Source organism: Acipenser ruthenus, chromosome 14 (genome assembly GCF_902713425.1).
Source record: "Acipenser ruthenus chromosome 14, fAciRut3.2 maternal haplotype, whole genome shotgun sequence".
Lineage (NCBI taxonomy): Eukaryota > Metazoa > Chordata > Actinopteri > Acipenseriformes > Acipenseridae > Acipenser > Acipenser ruthenus.
In genome coordinates this window covers 38362783-38383956 of record NC_081202.1, presented here as the reverse complement: position 1 = coordinate 38383956, position 21174 = coordinate 38362783, and the positions used below count along the sequence as shown (strand labels likewise).

Below are 21174 nucleotides of genomic sequence, written 5' to 3'. Positions count from 1 at the left end.
TTTGAAGAGAAAGATTAGTGATGGTAGAGAGAGTTCTGGAGTAGCATGAAAGTCGATGAGAGTAGTGATGGGGTGAGGTGTTGTCCAATTTAGCACTAAAGCCTTCAAAGCTGGAAATGCATTTACAAACTAAACACTCTGGATGCGTTGGAAAGCCAAGAGAATATTTTGAAACGAAGCGAGATCAGCTAAAAAGTCTGTAAGCTGGCCCGCAACACATTCTAAAAAAATCTCTGACAGCGTCTTACCGTGTTGCAGCCCATATCGCCCGCTGTAAAAAAGCCTACAGAATTGGAGAAGAGCTTATTTTGCCAAGTGGACATCGTCGTGAAATACTTGGTGACGCAGCAGCAAAAAAAAAATTCAGAGCGTTCCCCTTTCAAACGACACTGTTGCTAGAAGAAAAGTGGATATTAGTGATGACATTCATGGGGTTTCCATGCGGGTCAATTTACACGTGAAATGGCGATGCGCGAGCACGTTTGGGAGAATTACTCGGGTAAATCAGGTTTGTGGCCGAAAAAAACGGCCAAAGAGAAGGATCGGGTAAATCTCATTTACTCGTGTAAATGACGAAACACATGGGAAAACCACGCCCAGTCTCGCATGGAAACCCGCATTTCACGTGTAAATGTTAATGAGTGTGTTTATCCTTAACTATAAATATTGCAAGGGAGCAGGTCAGTTGTTACTGTGGATTCCAAGACGGCAGAAAGTAGTGGCTGATGGGTGATTTTATGGTTAGCAGTGGAGTAGTTCACCTTAATGCGAATGTGGGCGACCTTTTTTTATTATTGTTTTTTGCTGTGTCTGGTCTGTCATGTTGTATATATCTTGTGGGTTACAGTTCTGTATAAAACCACTTACCACGAACTGCATTATGAATTTGTTATAGTATTAAAGCAGCTGTTTGAGAATACCCTTGTTGTAAAAACTACGCTAAAGTTAAACACGAAGAGCAAGTGAGCTGCTTAACTGAATTAATTCCCGTCCTTTTTTTGATCCCAGCTATGTCCAAAGACAACGTATTGATTGTGTTATTTGTTTTGCATCATTAATATTTAACACAGCAGTAAATCCAACACAACTTAAAAGAAAGGAGAGCATCAGACAGCACGAGCCTCCTCAGATCGCTGCTGTCCAATTGGAACTGGCGGCTGATGTAACCTTTACAGTTGCCAAGTCCGCTTATAATACAAAGTCGCGGGTTGTAATTTGCATAAACACCCATACTCTAACATGGGTTGCGCTTGTTGTGAAATGCAGTGCCGTTTTTTTTTCTCGTGAGACTGTAACCTTCCCCGTCTGTCTCACATGTAGCCACTGATTCCTGAACACTTAATTTTGTTGTTGACAAGTTTGTGCAGGTAGCAGGCAGTGGCAATTTTGGGAATGAATTAATGCACTTCAGTCTGTTTCAGCAGTATCTGCCACCTCCCTTTCAAGTGCCCACTACCTGTATTTGCCCAAGCGTGATGTTGAATGCTTCCTCAGCAACTGTCAGCCGTCCGGACGGGTAGGGTTTCTAAGCCAGGGTAGTATACGCAGCATCACCTGATCCCCTATATGCTGTATTGCCTGAATGAAAGGGAGATATATATTTATTCTCCGCTGGTTTTCATCCATGGTATATCTGCAATACTTGTGTTGGTCAGATTCATTTTATACCTCCGAGTTAAATTAGTTGAAACCGGATTCAATACTAATGACAAGCCAACCCACCTGACATTTAAAAAACAAATTTGGTTAAGAGGAGTAAAACACATTATTAACCAAGCAGGCACAGGGTATCTTGCTTTATTACAGCAGCTTAGATTCAGTTCTCTGCGCATGGAAACCACATTCACAAAATGTCACTAGTAATCTTCAAAAACAGTACTTCACGCACAGCTAATTTTACATATCAACCCACACCCTTCCTATTCATTTGCATGACGTCGGGTGAAAAGCCCGGTTTACTCGAGTAAAATAAAATGAGCGAATGGAAACCCAAAAAAGCATTTTACAAGAGACATTTCTCGTGTAAATGTCTCGAGTTAAAAAAAAAAAAAAAAACTTGCATGCAAACCCCATGACTGAAAGTTTTGGAATGGATAAAGAAAAGCCAATTTTTAGCGATACAGCTGGATGAATCTACAGACGTTTCCAATGCAGCTTTACTGCTCGTCTTTGTTAGTTATTGCTGGAATGGTGACCTGCATGAAGACATACTTTTCTCTGATGAGCTGCCTACAAGAACAATAGCGGACACGTGTTTCTGTTGCCTTAACAGTTTCGTTGTTGAAAAGGGATTGGAATGGAAAAATTGTGTTGGAGTATGTACGGATGGGGCTGCACCCATGACGGGAAAACACTGTGGTGAAACAAATGAAGCAAAATGGATGCATTGTTTTGTTACAGAGAGAGCCTGACAACCAAAACAATATCACCAGAACTAACATTTGGATAAACTGCTTTGATACTATCAAGAACTTTTGCTAAAGAATGTACGTACCAGGTTGCAGTACAATTCAGTACATTGAATTGGCATTTTTTAATGAATGGAATTATCAATTCCATTTCATTCCACTGAACAGCACCCATTTTTGCACAAATCTATTGCACTGAATTGCTTTAAAAAACCTGAGGTATAGTATTCCCAGGGTAGCCTGGCTCAATAGTCAACACACCTGTATGTAATTCACACAATTACAACAACAGGTGTCATGACTGATGAGCGGATTACAGCTTACGTTTCCACAAGGAAGAGGAGCCTGAGATAGGCAGATCACTAGTAGCCACTTGTGATAACTTGCTCGTTGTCATCTTTACAAGTGAGTCTATTAGTATGACAGTTATGATGTGAATGTTAACTCCTGTTCAATTAATTGGAACGAGCTAACCTGCCCTACAGCTCTATTTAAGACCAAGCCTTACACTAAGTCTTTGCGGGGTACTTTTTTTGGAAAGACAAGGAGGGCGACTGGGAGTGTTAGGATTTGGAGAGTAGATGGCTGTGTTGGAGAGTTTTTGAAAGACTGCTTGGATTTTGGACCTGGACTGGAACAGAGAGCCCTGATCGTGTGATTGACACTGGACTGGATGAGGAACGGAATAATGACTATTTTGCTTCAGTTTTTGATCACTTTGAGCCAAGTGAAGGTAGTGAAGTGGGAAACCATTGTGCTATATGTAAACATGCGGAACATCTGGCTCTGGTTCAACAAATGCTACTTCCAACTTCATAAGGCACCTCAGACTGAGTTCCCCCATTTAGCCAAATTAGCCTGCAAGCATCTAGCCATACCTGCTTCATCTGCACCTGTAGAAAGACTCTAGTATGGCAGGCAAAGTTTTCAAGCCTCAGCGGTGCAACCCAAGTAATTTTGAAGAGCTCATGATGATCAGGTGTAACAGAATTGATAAGTGATGATAATCTCAGACCTGCCAACCTTGACATTTTTTTTTTTTTTTTGAGAAGCACTCTTTCACGCGCACATCTTGGGAGGTCCGGGGGGCTTCCCCCCAGAATTGTTTTAGGGTATAAAACAGCTAAATGCTACACTCTGATGAGTTTTGAGTATGATTTTTTTTTAGTATTAATTTAACTGAATTAAAAAATATATTTCAAGTACAGAATAGCAATTTTTGTAGTATGTTTGTATTTTATTTACTGTCAAAACATAACAAATTGAAATGTATAAGCTTCTAAAACAGAGAAACAAAGCACTTTCAAAAAAGGACAAAAAAACTTGTAAATAGTCACTGAGTTAATCACCAAATGTAATAGCTATCCACAAAGTGAGTTGTTTGGAACAGAAAGGAATCCAACAGGTCAAACTGCACTTTCAGATCTTGAATGTTTAGCTTCATAGGTGGCTGACTTTCCTGAGCAAGTTGTCACTAAAGGTTTGTGTGTGACACACTTGCTGCTTCGCTGATATCATGACTTGTGCGTTACCAGTGAACTTAGCATGTCTGTGCTCAGGCTGGCTCTCTGTTGGGTTTTGTTTTTGGTCACCAAGCTGAACACTCTTTCACAGTCAGCATTACTGTGGATGACCAAAATGCCTAGCGCGGTAACATTACAGTAATGCCCGATTATTTTGTTCTGGACAGAAATATAAAGTTTCCTTCTACAGGGCTCCTGCTGATCCAGACAGGAGGGTAAAATGGATTTCAGCAATTAAAAGAGAAAAAAAACAAAAACGAAAAAGACTGGACCCATTCGTTTGTAGTGAGCGCTTCATAAAAAGTTAATATCAGTGAACATATATTGGTAGTTCTGATATTACGTTATTATTAGTACTAGTAGTATTCCCACTTCAACACGCTTACTTGTATTGACGTTTTTTTCATAAATATTTAGCTATACAGTTAAACAGGATTACACTTATGCGGTCGGCGAATCCCAGTCCTTACATAAAAAAAATATTTTACCGTTAAAATCCATAATGCTACATTAATGATCTTACTGAAATTTAATATAAAATCACAAACCAACCATTTATGACTTGTTTAAAGCACAATGAAACAGCATTTATCTACAATGTAATTGTACGCTACTTGCAAAGTAAACAGAAGCCTTACGTACCTTAACCACATTAACAATGTTAATGCTGTGCTCATGTTTATAAAATCAAATTTTACTGACATCCCTGTATGGTAACAGGCGTTTGTGAAAAATGGGACAACGAGCCAAAAACAGAATATTAGGCTTAAATATTGTACTATATTATTATAACAAACATTTGTACTTCCTCCCTCGCCGTTCTCGTAAAATCCTCATTCAGCTGTATTTTCTTTTCATGCGATGCATTTATCTAAACCGAGCACGTTTTTTTGCAAAACGCAAGCAAGTTTTTTCACCCAGACAAAAATGAATGCATAACTAATGCATTCATTAAAAAACAAAGGTAGCGTAGCCAGTTTGAAATAAATAATTTCCTCACAAGTCACAGTACTTCACACTCCCCCAGTGTGTCTGAAACTGGCAGTTGAAACACAAGCGAGTCAGCTCAACAAAGCCTGATAGGCTACAGCAGAATGTCAGTGATTATACAAAGAAACTGGGCGGTAAGAATTTCTGTCAGTCAACCCACGATAACTTTTTTTTTTTTAAACGGAGGTGAAGTGCAAAACTAGCTCTTCTGTTTATACAAGAAATTAAATCAAAACTGCAAGTACTTCCACACCATATTGCTTCTAAGAGTTAAGCAGAATATCAACTTGACCACATTTGAATTGCACACTAGTAAAAATCTTGATAAAACCTGTCAAAACATTTGAGAGAATTGGGGCAAGCAGCAAGAGCCTTACCCACATAGTGCTCCACATCTTTAACAGAGAAGGAGGGAGGAGGCAGTTTAAGCCCTATGCCATCCAACGTGGGCACCATGATAGGGGACTCAAAACCCTGCTTCTCCAGATATTTCTGTGTCACCTGGCTCCCCTGCATCTTCAAAATGATTTCATCAGCACTGGAATACAAAAGAAAACAGAAAAATTAAACACAAACGCAAAAAAAGAATGAATGTTACCAAGGCTACACCAATACAAAAAACAGTAAGGGTGGAAACTTCTTCACATATCATTCTTAAGCTTACTTTGCTATTACAGTAATCCGTCACGTACCCGTCCGTCATATATCCGCCATGTTCATCCTCTTCAACAACGTTAGTTTAATATTGAACAGAGAAGGTTAGTTCAAATATTGTAGACCCTACTAAAGTTTTCATACGCTGTGTTGCATGTGCTCCATGCGCTGCCATTGCTGGTAACGGTATGTGAGCTGTTCAGTGTGTTGATATGTAAATAAATCCTGTTCACCTGCGGGGCGTATCAACTTCAACCTCCGTCTCGATCTCCTGCCTGTCACTTCGTACCGAATGCACACATCCACATGGCAGACCGCTACTCTGTCACAAGCATTAATACCGAGTATCTTTCTCAACAAGGGTTTTAGGGGAGCTCCCTAAAAAGCTGAATCTCAAAACAGTAATTGTGTGAATATAATAATTGTTACAGCTGTGTATCATGGGATTTAAAACAGGATTCATTTATGTGACTTTTTATATATCGGCCCTGTCTCTGGTCCGACCGCAGTCGGATATGCGACGGATTACTGTAGTTCAAAACAGATGTTCATGCTACTGCACAACCTTTTGCTAAATCTACTTGTATAGCAGAAGTACATTTCTATTCATACCTTGGAAACGATCGAGCCTGGAGTTCCCGCACAAACACAGAAGTCCCAGCCTGTACTGGTTTGCTGCCGTCCTCAGCCTCAGTATAGTCATGTCGATGCCAGTTATTCCGTTTCTTCACTGGATTAAGAAAAAAAAAATGACAGCATATTTTCATATTTCCCCTTTTTAAATAATCAATATTGTCGTCATCATCTTCCAAAAGAGGATATCCTAAATCATATTTGTTTTTCTTTTGTGGCATGCCATAGTTACTAGCTGAAACAATGTGTGGAAAGTGCCTGTATGTGTTCATGTATGCCATGCTACAGCAACACTGTAATATTTCTATTCAGACAGCAGGACTGGCCATCAGCGACTGTTCCAGGGAGAACAGTGATGTTCTAGGATCTAAAGAATTAAATCAATTCTGTGGAGTTGTATTAGACTTAAGGGGTGAAATGTAGTGCACCAGTGATTCAGTCACATCAAGTGGACTAAAATGTGGACTAAGTGACAAAAGCCAATTGGTATTTTCCTAAAATATTGTCTTGAGAAAGAATATTATATAATATTGAAAACTACAATAATGTACACATTAGATATCTCTAGTTATAAACTATTATTAAAGAAAATCCTGCAAATCTGTCCTAACATAATCCTGATTGCAGCGCACCAAACAGATGATCCCGGTAACTGGTTTAACTGATCAAACAAGTGGAACAAGTTAGTAGACCGATAATGAGGACTAACCTAGAGCCAAAAGCTTAGCATCACCCTACAGAAATAACACATTGTGCTTCATAAAGTCGGATGAAACCTGTTAAATAATGTTACATTAATATATTAAAATTGCATACCACTTTGTAGTTTTCCATATACTTAACAAAAAAGTGACAAATTGAAAAATGTGACATTTCAAAATCTAACATAAAAAAATAAAAGAATGTACAAAATAATAAAAAAAAAGACAAATGACTTACTCAGGGAGGGTCCGTGTAAAACGTCACAGCTGGGACAGTGGTACTGGTCAATATCAACAGCATGATGCTCTTCTACTTGCACACAGCTGGTGGCAAAACAAAAAGACATGATGAAGATTAACATAACACGTTTCCATTTATTTCTTGCTTCACTTTGTGCCAATTGTTCTCTGGGTTAAATAATACTCTACCAGCAACAGGAAAACAATAAAATAACAATTCCCTCAGCACATACCTTTCCACCCCATACTGTGACAAAGAGCAGGCAAAATAATATGCTAGAAAGCCAATAACGTAACACAATTCTATAGTATAAAAAGACCAAAACCATCGGCAGGCCCCTCTATTACAGTAAGCACAAACATATCCGTCTCTCATTAATCCATCACTCAGTTACCTGCAGCTGTCAGTCAGCGCTGTAACATTAATTCTATTATAAACTACTACATATAACATCCACACACGTTCTGACTTAGGGTTGGGAGGAGTTGCAATAACTCAGTAATATCGTATTGAACACAAGTCTCAATAATAAAATCGTGTTGTAAAGAAATATCACAGTTTATTGTGAAATAACAATATTACGTTACTTTCAGCATTTCTTTGTAATAAACAAATCATTAATAAGCCGTTTTAGTTAGACTTGTAAAATAAATAAATGTTTAAGGGAATGTCACTGATTGGGCAGCAGCTTTTGTTGCACTGAGTGAAAGCAACAGTTTAGTGCCTTCAGGCTCTCTTCAATAACTTAAAAGAAAGAAATGCTACAAGTTCAGTATGAGAACACTTTGGTCTTCTCAGAGAAGATGAATACAACCCGAACTGCAAAATATGCTTTGCCAAGATTAAATGCAAACAAAATACAACAAATATGTTTTCATACTTGCGACTTCACCATCCAAAAGAACAGGCAGACGTAGTTGTCTGAAAAGGACAAGCAAAGGTTTACACATGAGCACGGTTGAATTAAAAGCAGCCAACGCTTCCCGAGTTTGTTGAAAATTAAAAGCACTACGTAAATAACAGCTTAAAAGCGAAGACATTGGACAGAGCTGTGGGATACTTAGCCAAAGATGATAATGTCTGTTTACACTGTTGTTCGTAAAGGATTCAACTCTGAATCCTAAAATACCGCTTGCCTACTAGAAAGCATTTTTCTAAAAGCGTGATCCTGACTATGTATTCTGAATTGAGAGGCCATGGAAGTTAAATTGTCAAATTTAACTGGTGAAGGGCAGCTGGGGTTCATGAGTGCCACAATGGATCTGTATATGGATCCATATAAGGGAATCACAGTCCACTACACTGACAAAAAGAGTGGGCTCTTCAGTGCTTCTCCCTTGCATACCGTTTGACGCTGACCACACGGCAGAAAACGGTTTTTAAAAACATTTTCAGCGAGTGGAGTCTCTTGGTAAACAATCTTGTGTTAATCACAACAGACAGCATGGCTAACATGAACCAGCCTTGGCCACAACCTTGACTTGGCTATCAATAAAGGACTAAAGCCGGATAGCGTGGAACGGGCAATAAGGACTGCCAGGAAAACGGGAATGCTGTCACACAACGCAGGAAACATCAGAGAGACTTAAAAATGCAACAGAAGGTCACGCAACTTCCTGAACACACTCTTTATACACAAGTATAAATCACTTTTTAAAATATTTTAATACTAGTGAAGGCAGATGCAATAAATGTAAATATTTTACGTCTTTCGATTTCCTTGTTATTAATGATAGTTGAAGGCTTGTAATTCGATTCTACTCAATGACAGCAGAAAAAAGGCTAAATAGGCCAATATGGAGGATGCATGTATTTTTTAAATGTAAAAACAACCTGTTATGGATGTATTTACACATCATTTGTTTTTGCTTTAAATGTAAAATATGTCAGCTATGGATTATTATTATTTAGTTGACCCCTTTATCCATCAAAACAGTAGTAGTATAGTAGTGTCAAAGACAATTATACTTGATGCTTTCGTACTGTAAAAATAAATATTATCAATTTACAATGTATCTATCCTTACAATTCTTACATTTCAGAGTGAAGTATTTTTTATAAAATATATATTTATATTAAAAGGATGTACGTGATGGGGCTCCATGGTTGAAATGATCCAGCGTCTGCTTGAGCAGCAACAAGCCTTCTCATCTGTTTTTTCATCTGATCGCAAGTCTTGGCATCTGATGCCTTGTGACAGACATTACCCTGTTTGAGGACTTGACAAATGTACCGGTACCCTTGCTACAGTTCAGTGAAGCTCTCAGCGGAGAAAAATATGTCACTGCTTCTGCTACTCGTCGAATTCTGACCCACACACTGGATGATATTCTTACTGCCCAACCTACAGACAGAGCACTTGCAAGAGACCTGAAAGAGGCAATCAGAAACATCATCATCTTGATTCATGCACTGTTTTGGATCCAAGGTTCAAGACTATGCATGTGAAGAACCACAGGACTGCTGCTGCTCACTCGGTCGAGAAATGCATAGAATTGCACAGTATAATCAGAAAAGGCAGCAAGGTTTCAGAGGAAGAAGGATTGGATCCATGTAAAAAGAAGTAAAACCAAGTGGTCTGAATGATTTACTGCAACAGTTAACTGTGCTTAATGAAAAGCAATGATCTTTATGAATGCATACGCTGGCTTTTATTGGATGTTGATGTGTTTTGATATGGTTAACGGGACAGTTACTTGGGATATTTAAGAAAGGCACTAGAGAAAATTATTGTGTAGTCTATCTTTTGCTCTTATTAGATCATTAAAAGGCACCTAGATTACTCTATTAAGATTTGTCTTTACTGAGAAAAAAACTGCAGTAAAAAAGTACAGGTTTAGAAGGTAAAATACATTTTTAAATATGAAAATGTAGTAACCGCCTACTGATTTATTACATCATTTTTAAACTTGTCTTTAGATTTCAAGGAGGAATTCACCTCAGCCTCACATCGGCCTGCAAGATGACAATGTGCCAGAGGCCGTCCATAAAGAAGTTACAGCCTGTGTGAGCATGCCAGTCGCTGACATGAAGACAGAACCATTAGACTGGTGGAAAGGAAACGCAGAATCTTTTCCACACCTCGCCAGGAAATACCTACAAGCGACATGTGTGCCATCTGAGAGGTTCAGAAATACCGGAGTACAAGTGACAAGTGACATGTGTGCCATCTGAGAGGTTCAGAAATACCAGAGTACAAGCGACAAGTGTGCCATCTGAGAGGTTCAGAAATACCAGAGTACAAGCGACAAGTGTGCCATCTGAGAGGTTCAGAAATACCGGAGTACAAGCGACAAGTGTGCCATCTGAGAGGTTCAGAAATACCGGAGTACAAGCGACAAGTGTGCCATCTGAGAGGTTCAGAAATACCGGAGTACAAGCGACAAGTGTGCCATCTGAGAGGTTCAGAAATACCGGAGTACAAGCGACAAGTGTGCCATCTGAGAGGTTCAGAAATACCGGAGTACAAGTGACAAGTGACATGTGTGCCATCTGAGAGGTTCCGAAATACCGGAGTACAAGCGACAAGTGTGCCATCTGAGAGGTTCAGAAATACCGGAGTACAAGTGACAAGTGACATGTGTGCCATCTGAGAGGTTCAGAAATACCGGAGTACAAGCGACAAGTGTGCCATCTGAGAGGTTCAGAAATACCGGAGTACAAGCGACAAGTGTGCCATCTGAGAGGTTCAGAAATACCGGAGTACAAGCAACAAGTGTGCCATCTGAGAGGTTCAGAAATACCAGAGTACAAGCGACAAGTGTGCCATCTGAGAGGTTCAGAAATACCTCTGAGTACAAGCGAAAAGTGTGCCATCTGAGAGGTTGTTTAGTGGCAGTGGACTGCGACTCTGAATCGTATGGAGTTTTTGGCTATGAATTTATCTTAAAAGTACACGGAATTAAAGAAGTAGGCCTACTCTGTTAAAATGAGAAACAAGAGAAAAATAATGTATAAAACAGTATTGTGTTCTGGGTTTTCAATTCCCTGTTTTCAGTTTTCCAGCTCTTATGTAAAAATTAATTTAACAATTAGGCCTACTATATTTGCTGTTTCCTGATGATAATGAAGACTGATGATGTAGCTAAACATTTAAAATGTTATTTTCTGAATGTCTGTTATTTAGCATTAATACATATTCAGAGTTGATCCTTACATTTGAATGAACTGTCATTCCTCTTCTAGTTTTCATTCCAAATGAGCTCAGCTTTCCGTTACCAAACTGGCATTTTCATACACGTAATAATGTGCTAACCTCTGAAACTATTTTCAGCTACAACAAAAATAAAATAAAAAGTTCTAGGGAAACAAGATGACATGGGTCCTCTGGGACTAGGGTGGAAAAAATGAGTTTGAAAGAAGTTGGTGATCATAATTCAGTGGAAGAATGTTTTAGTTGCCAAAGTTTGATTTAAAAACAAAAAAAAGAAGATGTGCATTAACTGCGGTTTCCCAATGAGCAAATACCACAATAATCCCAATGCTGTGTCTTCTAATAATCGTTTCAGAGATTTTCAATATTGTCCCAACCCTACTCTGCCTATGTTTTTCTGTTACACTAGCACTATAGTCAGTGGAAAGATGCAATCAACAAGTTAAAAGGAAAGTGAAAGTTGTAGCTTTACTGAGAACATTTACTTCGACATTAGCAAGTTATTTATATCATTTCCGATACTGTATCAAAGTAAAAGCAAGTGCTACCCAACAGTACTGCTGGTGTCATAAGGGCACGCATGCTTTCTGCTGTAAGTATAATAGGCTTTTATGTTTTTTTCCATTACTGTACAGTAGGTTCCAATTGTGCAAGCTGAAGGTTTTATGTTGATGTTTCTCACTGCATGTAATACCATTTAAATACAGCACAGAACTATGAATGTCACCCCCCCCCCCCCCCCCGTACTATAACTTAAATTACAGTATAAACTGTATGCATGTTAAATTTTTATACAATATGAGCTCTTGGTGATTATTTCTGTTATAATGATGTCAGATATTTCATTTTTCTGGTTCAGCGTCGTAACCTAGTTGACTTTTTGTAAAACCATCAGGAGAATGAGAGGGGTTGGACACACGAGGGCTGACTATAAAGTGTGATAAAGAAAACAGGGATACTAAGAAAAACTGCAGCTAGGTTAGTGCTAGGCAGTGGAAAGGGTTTGATTTAGGAGTGTCGATGCCTATAGCGAATGTGAATGGTTTGTTACTGCACTGGGAGTGGATGGGATTTTCAACAAGGGAAATTACTGGGGATGGGAATTTCAAATAGTTTCCTATTCGTGTATTCGAATACCCGAAATAACGAATAAAAGGCAAATACGTAAGTGTACTACAGCAGACAGACTGCATAAAAAGTGTAAGCCGCTAACGTTTACGTTTACCCTCCGGAGGAGCTTCACCCTTCATAGGGTTCACGAAGTCTACAAACAATGTCCAAGACGAGACTTCTTTGTTCAAGTTACTTGGTTTATTCAATAACCTGTAAATAATTCAAAACAAGGAACATACCAGGCTGTACTATTAATGGTCAGTGCAAATGTTGACGTTATTCCATCCATTCACAGAAAGTCAACAGTAGATGTTTTACATTGCAGTGCAGTCCAGAGTTAAAAAACACTTCCACGCTGTTTTCTTATTAGTCACTGCATTCTTCTGCTCAGCACTTAGTATGTCTTTATATTCATCATTAAGCTAAATTAGATTTCTAATTTCAACGTTACCAGTTTGGCTTCCTTTTCTGCACTTACTATAACCATTTGTTTACAAATGTAAAAGTTAGCCGTGCTCCCGGAAGCTGTTTCACGACTGCCTAGCAACAGCGGCGGTGAGCTCATTACAGGGGAACTCAAGCAGGGGATTTGTTAACATGAACTGAACACAAGGCAACAATTTCAAACAGAATGCGTTTACTGTAGAACTTCGCTGTTAAAAGCATGATTAGTGTCCTTGCGTTCAATATGTCAATCTCATTGGCATGAACTCGCAGGTTTTAAACACTCTTTTTACACTTATCAAGCTGCAGCATTTAAAAAAAAAAAAAAATTTAAAAAACGTGTTTGCTTCTACTAGTAGCTAATAAGACTTTTACGAGTACTCGAGTAATATGCTATTCGAATAGTTTATTTGTGTAATCGTGTATTCGACTACATTGACCCATCCCTAATTATATATATACACACATATATATATATATTATATATATATATATATATATATATATATACACACACACACATATATACATATATATATATATATATATATATATATATATATATATATATATATATATATATATATATATACAGTGCCTTGCGAAAGTATTCGGCCCCCTTGAACTTTGCGACCTTTTGCCACATTTCAGGCTTCAAACATAAAGATATGAAACTGTAATTTTTTGTGAAGAATCAACAACAAGTGGGACACAATCATGAAGTGGAACGAAATTTATTGGATATTTCAAACTTTTTTAACAAATAAAAAACTGAAAAATTGGGCGTGCAAAATTATTCAGCCCCCTTAAGTTAATACTTTGTAGCGCCACCTTTTGCTGCGATTACAGCTGTAAGTCGCTTGGGGTATGCCTCTATCAGTTTTGCACATCGAGAGACTGAAATTTTTGCCCATTCCTCCTTGCAAAACAACTCGAGCTCAGTGAGGTTGGATGGAGAGCATTTGTGAACAGCAGTTTTCAGTTCTTTCCACAGATTCTCGATTGGATTCAGGTCTGGACTTTGACTTGGCCATTCTAACACCTGGATATGTTTATTTGTGAACCATTCCATTGTAGATTTTGCTTTATGTTTTGGATCATTGTCTTGTTGGAAGACAAATCTCCGTCCCAGTCTCAGGTCTTTTGCAGACTCCATCAGGTTTTCTTCCAGAATGGTCCTGTATTTGGCTCCATCCATCTTCCCATCAATTTTAACCATCTTCCCTGTCCCTGCTGAAGAAAAGCAGGCCCAAACCATGATGCTGCCACCACCATGTTTGACAGTGGGGATGGTGTGTTCAGGGTGATGAGCTGTGTTGCTTTTACGCCAAACATAACGTTTTGCATTGTTGCCAAAAAGTTCGATTTTGGTTTCATCTGACCAGAGCACCTTCTTCCACATGTTTGGTGTGTCTCCCAGGTGGCTTGTGGCAAACTGTAAACGACACTTTTTATGGATATCTTTAAGAAATGGCTTTCTTCTTGCCACTCTTCCATAAAGGCCAGATTTGTGCAGTATACGACTGATTGTTGTCCTATGGACAGAGTCTCCCACCTCAGCTGTAGATCTCTGCAGTTCATCCAGAGTGATCATGGGCCTCTTGGCTGCATCTCTGATCAGTCTTCTCCTTGTAGCTTGAGCTGAAAGTTTAGAGGGACGGCCAGGTCTTGGTAGATTTGCAGTGGTCTGATACTCCTTCCATTTCAATATTATCGCTTGCACAGTGCTCCTTGGGATGTTTAAAGCTTGGGAAATCTTTTTGTATCCAAATCCGGCTTTAAACTTCTCCACAACAGTATCTCGGACCTGCCTGGTGTGTTCCTTGTTCTTCATGATGCTCTCTGCGCTTTAAACGGACCTCTGAGACTATCACAGTGCAGGTGCATTTATACGGAGACTTGATTACACACAGGTGGATTCTATTTATCATCATTAGTCATTTAGGTCAACATTGGATCATTCAGAGATCCTCACTGAACTTCTGGAGAGAGTTTGCTGCACTGAAAGTAAAGGGGCTGAATAATTTTGCACGCCCAATTTTTCAGTTTTTTATTTGTTAAAAAAGTTTGAAATATCCAATAAATTTCGTTCCACTTCATGATTGTGTCCCACTTGTTGTTGATTCTTCACAAAAAATTACAGTTTCATATCTTTATGTTTGAAGCCTGAAATGTGGCAAAAGGTCGCAAAGTTCAAGGGGGCCGAATACTTTCGCAAGGCACTGTATATACACAGATATATATATATATACACACACACACAAACACAGTGCCTTGCAAAAGTATTCAGACCCCTGACCAATTCTCTCATATTACTGAATTACAAATGGTACATTGAAATTTCGTTCTGTTTGATATTTTATTTTCAAACACTGAAACTCAAAATCAATTATTGTAAGGTGACATTGGTTTTATGTTGGGAAATATTTTTAAGAAAAATAAAAAACTGAAATATCTTGCTTGCATAAGTATTCAACCCCCACACATTAATATTTGGTAAAGCCACCTTTCGCTGCAATAACAGCTTTAAGTCTTTTGGGGTAAGTATGTACCAGCTTTGCACACAGTATCAGAGTGATTTTGGCCCATTCTTCTTGGCAGATTTGCTCCAGGTTGTTCAGGTTGGTTGGACAACGCTTGTGGACCACAATTTTCAAATAGTGCCACAGATTCTCAATGGGATTGAGATCAGGACTTTGACTGGGCCACTGTAGGACATTCACATTTTTGTTCTTGAGCCACTCCAATGTTGCTTTGGCCTTGTGCTTGGGATCATTGTCCTGCTGAAAGGTGAATTTCCTCCCAAGCTTCCGTTTTTTAGCAGACTGAAGCAGGTTCTCTTGCAGTATTTCCCTGTATTTTGCTCCATCCACTCTTCCTTCAATTTTAACAAGATGCCCAGTCCCTGCTGATGAGACGCATCCCCACAGCATGATGCTGCCACCACCATACTTCACTGTAGGGATGGTGTGTCTTGAGGCATGGGCCACACATAGCGCTTTGAGTTTTGGCCAAAAAGCTCTATCTTGGTCTCATCTGACCACAAAACCTTTTCCCACATCGCAGCTGGGTCACTCTCATGCTTTTTGGCAAACTCCAGACATGCTTTCAGATGGTACTTTTTGAGTAACGGCTTCTTTCTTGCCACCCTCCCATACAGGCCAGTGTTATGCAGAGCTCTTGATATGGTTGACTGGTGCACCATTACTCCACTCCCTGCCACTGAACTCTGTAGCTCCTTCAAAGGGATTGTTGGCCTCTCTGTGGCTTCTCTCACAAGTCTCCTTGTTTGAGCGCTGAGTTTTGAGGGACAGCCTTTTCTTGGCAGTGCCTGGGTGGTGTGATGCAGCTTCCACTTCCTGATTATTGATTCAACTGTGCTCACTGGGATATCCAAACACTTGGATATTATTTTGTACCCTTTCCCTAATCTATGCATTTGTATTACTTTATCTCTAACTTCTGTAGAATGCTCTTTGGTCTTCATTTTCCTTCAGATTCACAGTCTGACCAATGATCCTTCAACAGTGGGGTTTTAATCCAGAAAATGTGACAGCAACTTTAATGGTTCACAGGTGGAGGCCAATGGTAAGGTAATTGTGTCCTCGTTAGGGCAATTTCTTTCATCGGTGTAAACTGGGAGCTTCCACAGCACAGGGGTTGAATACTTATGCAAGCAAGATATTTCAGTTTTTTTATTTTTCTTAAATATATCCCAACATAAAACCAATGTCACCTTACAATAATTGATTTTGAGTTTCAGTGTTTTAAAATAAAATATCAAACAGAACGAAATTTCAATGTACCATTTGTAATTCAGTAATATGAGAGAACTGGTCAGGGGTCTGAATACTTTTGCAAGGCACTGTATATATAATGTATTTATATATTTATTTTAAAATGGCGCAAATGAAAAATGAAATCAATCCAGAAACTAACAAATCGTTTTTGGGATTTCGGGAAATTATTTCTTTGTTTCATTTTTAGAGCTATTCAGTATAAATCGAAAAACCATCCCTCAAAAAACCCTAATATACTGTGAAATCCTGGAGAGAAATTCACGGCAGAATTATATAAAAAAATAAAAAAAAGGACACATCATAAAATTATATCCAATACAATTATAGAGATAATTCAATAAAAAAAAGAAACCGCAAAGAAATGTCAAAGCCAAGTCGTATTCACAACTGCAATACAACATATGTTTTACATAATAAAGTATTTTTTTTTGTTTTAGTTTGTTTTTTAAATGGAGCAAAAGAAAAATAAATTCAAACCAACAATTACAATCAATATCGTTATTTAAAAAAAAAAAAAAAGAAGAGATGAAAAGAAATCTAATGAACAGGAAAAAATCTGATGAAACATACTATGATGAATAAAAGTTTTTTGGGGGATGGTAGAGAGATTACATTAGATGTAATATAAAATTATAAAGTAAGAACGATGAATACAGGGATTACAAAAATAAGAAAGCATTTGAAAAATATGTAATGATCAGTTCTATGCTCAAACTCACTAGTTTCTCTCCAACCAACTAAACCGGACACAAGGTTTCACACACAGTACCTATACTAACACGTGCGTACTAATGTTTATTTTTACTGTGTAATCGTGGAATTTACACCACTGAACATGAGGCAGCAACAGCAGTTCCTGTGCGAGGTACGGCCACGCACACAAACAAGCTGAAGTTGTCGTGGACTACAAGGAGGCGTGGCTAAATTGGACCAGATGCTGGAGCTGTACAATGATGCTAGGAAGACCAAGGCATGGTACAAAGAACTTGCATGTACATGGTCCAGATTTCTTTCTACAACAGCCATGTAGCGTACAGTACGGTTCCAGAGAATCGGCTCACTTTTCTGGACTTTGAGACCTCTGTGATGACAAGTCTCCTGCTTGATGCAAAGCAAATGCCAGAGACTGAAAGAGTGGAAACAGTAGCAAGACTTAGTGAACAACATTTTATACGGATACTGCTACAGTCCAAGGAAAAAGCTAAGCCACAAAAAAGGTGCCGTGTGTGTTTCCACAAGGGCATGTGGAGGGATACATGGTACTACGCTCCCCGCTGTCCCTCTCAGCCAGGCCTCTGTTTGGAGGAGTGTTTTGAAAAATACCACACAGTACGAGTACTGGAAAGACTAAATAAACCCCAGTCACTTGTTTTTATGTCATGCAGCAACATTACCCTGGGCTCCAGAAGGATTATGCCACTTGAAATTAGGGTGGGTACTATGAACCATGGGCTGTGTTTTTCACAGGGGGAAGGTCAAAGTGGCCTAGTCTCGGTCTAGGGCCTGTAAATGCCTGAAAAACTAAAGAAAGGAGCATGTATTTGGTATTTTTGAATTCGGATCACTCAGGGCAATTCAAAATCATTGTCCTTTTCACAGGTCCAAATATAAGGAACAAGAAGTGACTTTTGCTATATACAGTGGCATTACCACAAATTGCAGAAGGATTATGGGTAACACACCATTGACATGCAAGGTCATGTTACCCATTTCTAAAATCCTTATTTTGTGCAGTTTAAAAAAAAAGTTTACTTATGCCAGGGTATCTCATTCTTTAGCAGTGTACTGGGCACATGAAATTGGGGTGGGTGCTATGGACTGTGGGCTGCATATTTCGAAGTGGAAAAGTCAAAGTTGCCTGGTTATCTGTGTAGAGCAAGTAAACCCCCCAAAACCGACGAAAAGATGTACACACAGGCACATCCAGCAGCTTAAAAGTTTCTATATATTCTTACACCAAACATTAGCATTTTAGCGACTAAATGTAATGCAGGTATAATACATTTTATGAAAAAGTACTATTTTGTTTACAATAGTAGCTGTATTTTGTGGTCACATGACCAAGTAAACGACAAAAACTTGGCACCAATAGAAACTATATATAGTTTGCCAGGGGTATTTGTTGTCAGAGATGCCATCTGCTACGATTTGGCCGTAGCAGATACTATTTCGGAGGTTCTGCTATGGCACTACGTCAAAGGCTTATAATACTACATTTATGAAATATTATTTCAATACCATATGTGTTTTCCTGTTTAATTTGTAATGAATTAATGGTTCTTTAATACTGTATTTCACTGACAGTGTATTGTAGCATTTTAACTGACATACTAAAAACTCTGAGCCAGGTTGCTTAGTAACCAGTTTAGGGGCCCTTCAGAAACAGATGTGCACATGTTGCTTTTTAGTCTGGGATTAAGGCACGGTGATCACAGGTTCTGTGATTTTAGTAGAGAACATAGAACTTTACCGACACAACTTGAAATTCCACCTTAACCAAAAAAGCAAAAAACGCTTTTTTCACGGTTTAGCTAATGATGTTGAACTAGCTCGGTTGCCTGACTTTGCAATGTAGTTGTTAACACTTTCAATTTTTTCAGCGCTGTTAATTGATTTAAACATACATGCAGGTGCAACTCTACTGCCCGGTTTTGTCAACCTGCAACTGCATTTTTCGATGCCTGTCGGGTCTTTGATTCAAATCAAGCGAAGCATCTCAGCATAGCTGAGAAATAAGTGTTTGAGGCCATTCTACTGTATTAAAGACAACTGTGTAGCACAGCGTGAATATCATGCTTACTACGAACTTTCAGTGAAAGGAAATGTTTACCAGTTCTGGAAAAACATGGAAACGAGATTCCCAACTCCTGCTGTAATCATTTTCTGCATAAAAAAATGTACTTGGGGAAGACTGGCACTCCAGAAAGGCATCAAACACGTACAACATGCTGTATCAGAATAATATGTAATCAAACAAACCAAAAGCGCAAAATAACTGCAAACTGTACCTCAGCAGAAGCAACATGCACACAGATAGTTATTTTGTAAAGGTATGTAAAACCTACAGTTTGTTTCCTGTCCAGCAGAAACTTCAGCAAATGTTAGGTAGAACAAACATTTTTGTTTATAGTTGTGTATGCTGTGAGTCTTACCGATTTTACAGGATTAAAACTTGAACCTGATGTTGTGAAAAACATAATAAATATTTAGGTTCATTTTCCCTTTTTTCTACTTCAATAGACAGGCTCATTGTATGTTTATGTAGGTAATGTATATTGTATTAAAAAATATACAGTTGAATTTTCATCCCCGTGACTTCACACATTTCCCTTCCTCCGTGATTTTGAACAAATTTACCGTGACTGCTCCATGATTTTTAGTAAAAATTTCTGTGACAAAATCCCAGCCTTACTTATCAGTTATTAAAATAGGAATCACTAAATCAACCAAAAAAAATGTCACTCTCTTTGTCAGAAATCTCGAGAGGAATTTACCACAGAACGGTCCTGCATTAAAAGAAGTGTCTCAATCTAGCGTCTACTGTGAATCCCGCCGGGCAGACTTCTCTGTGAATCCCGCCGGGCAGACTTCTCTGTGAATCCCGCCGGGCAGACTTCTCTGTGAATCCCGCCGGGCAGACTTCTCTGTGAATCCCGCCGGGCAGACTTCTCTGTGAATCCCGCCGGGCAGACTTCTCTGTGAATCCCGCCGGGCAGACTTCTCTGTGAATCCCGCCGGGCAGACTTCTCTGTGAATCCCGCCGGGCAGACTTCTCTGTGAATCCCGCCGGGCAGACTTCTCTGTGAATCCCGCCGGGCAGACTTCTCTGTGAATCCCGCCGGGCAGACTTCTCTGTGAATCCCGCCGGGCAGACTTCTCTGTGAATCCCGCCGGGCAGACTTCTCTGTGAATCCCGCCGGGCAGACTTCTCTGTGAAACATGGTGGGCGTCACAACTGCATCACTCACATAGGTACGAAGAAACGCCAGCAATAAGCACAATCTGACACTCCCCATTACTGTGTTTGCACAAATGGGTTTTAAGGTTTAACTTGCTTTAAATAATGAATTACTGGTTACTACACAGCATTTTGTGTTTTGATAGCTGCAGAGTAATAAAAATGGAAATAAAAACTATCTTAAATCTTTATTGAGGTGTTGAAGTTTTGAGGTTGAATATTTCAGTCCAGATTTGACAGAACTTAATGTTCATTTCTAATATTTAAATCCAGAATAAATAGAATTCCAAATTTAAAGTATTTTCTATTGGGGTTGTTAATTTCTAAATGCCATGTGTTTACAATGACCAAAAGTATAGATTGAACAGCAAAAATGAGGTAAGTGGTTGCCAGACCCTAAGAACCTTTTAATTTCTAGGGCTAGCAGTCCCTGGCTTTAAAAAAATAAATAAATGAATAAATCACCTATTCTACTATATTTCCGCTACTATTTTCTACTTTCATAAGTTGGCATCTCTGTGTCATATTTAAAATAAAAGTTTAGTTAGAAGTTAGT

The 21174-nt window shown here is 38.8% G+C and overlaps 1 protein-coding gene across 2 annotated transcripts in view; it reads right to left on the bottom strand.

Annotated features, from left to right (window-relative positions):
* Positions 1 to 21174, bottom strand: part of LOC117419857 (lysine-specific demethylase 7B-like) — a 123461-nt gene that overhangs the window by 80796 nt on the left and 21491 nt on the right. For both annotated transcript variants that reach the window (XM_058986485.1, XM_058986486.1), the window contains exons 2-4: positions 7148 to 7233; positions 6188 to 6305; positions 5299 to 5459 (exon numbers count right to left, since the gene is read on the bottom strand). In XM_058986485.1, the coding sequence (XP_058842468.1) occupies positions 5299 to 5459; positions 6188 to 6305; positions 7148 to 7233 (365 nt within the window). The remainder of the gene's footprint in view (positions 1 to 5298; positions 5460 to 6187; positions 6306 to 7147; positions 7234 to 21174) is intronic.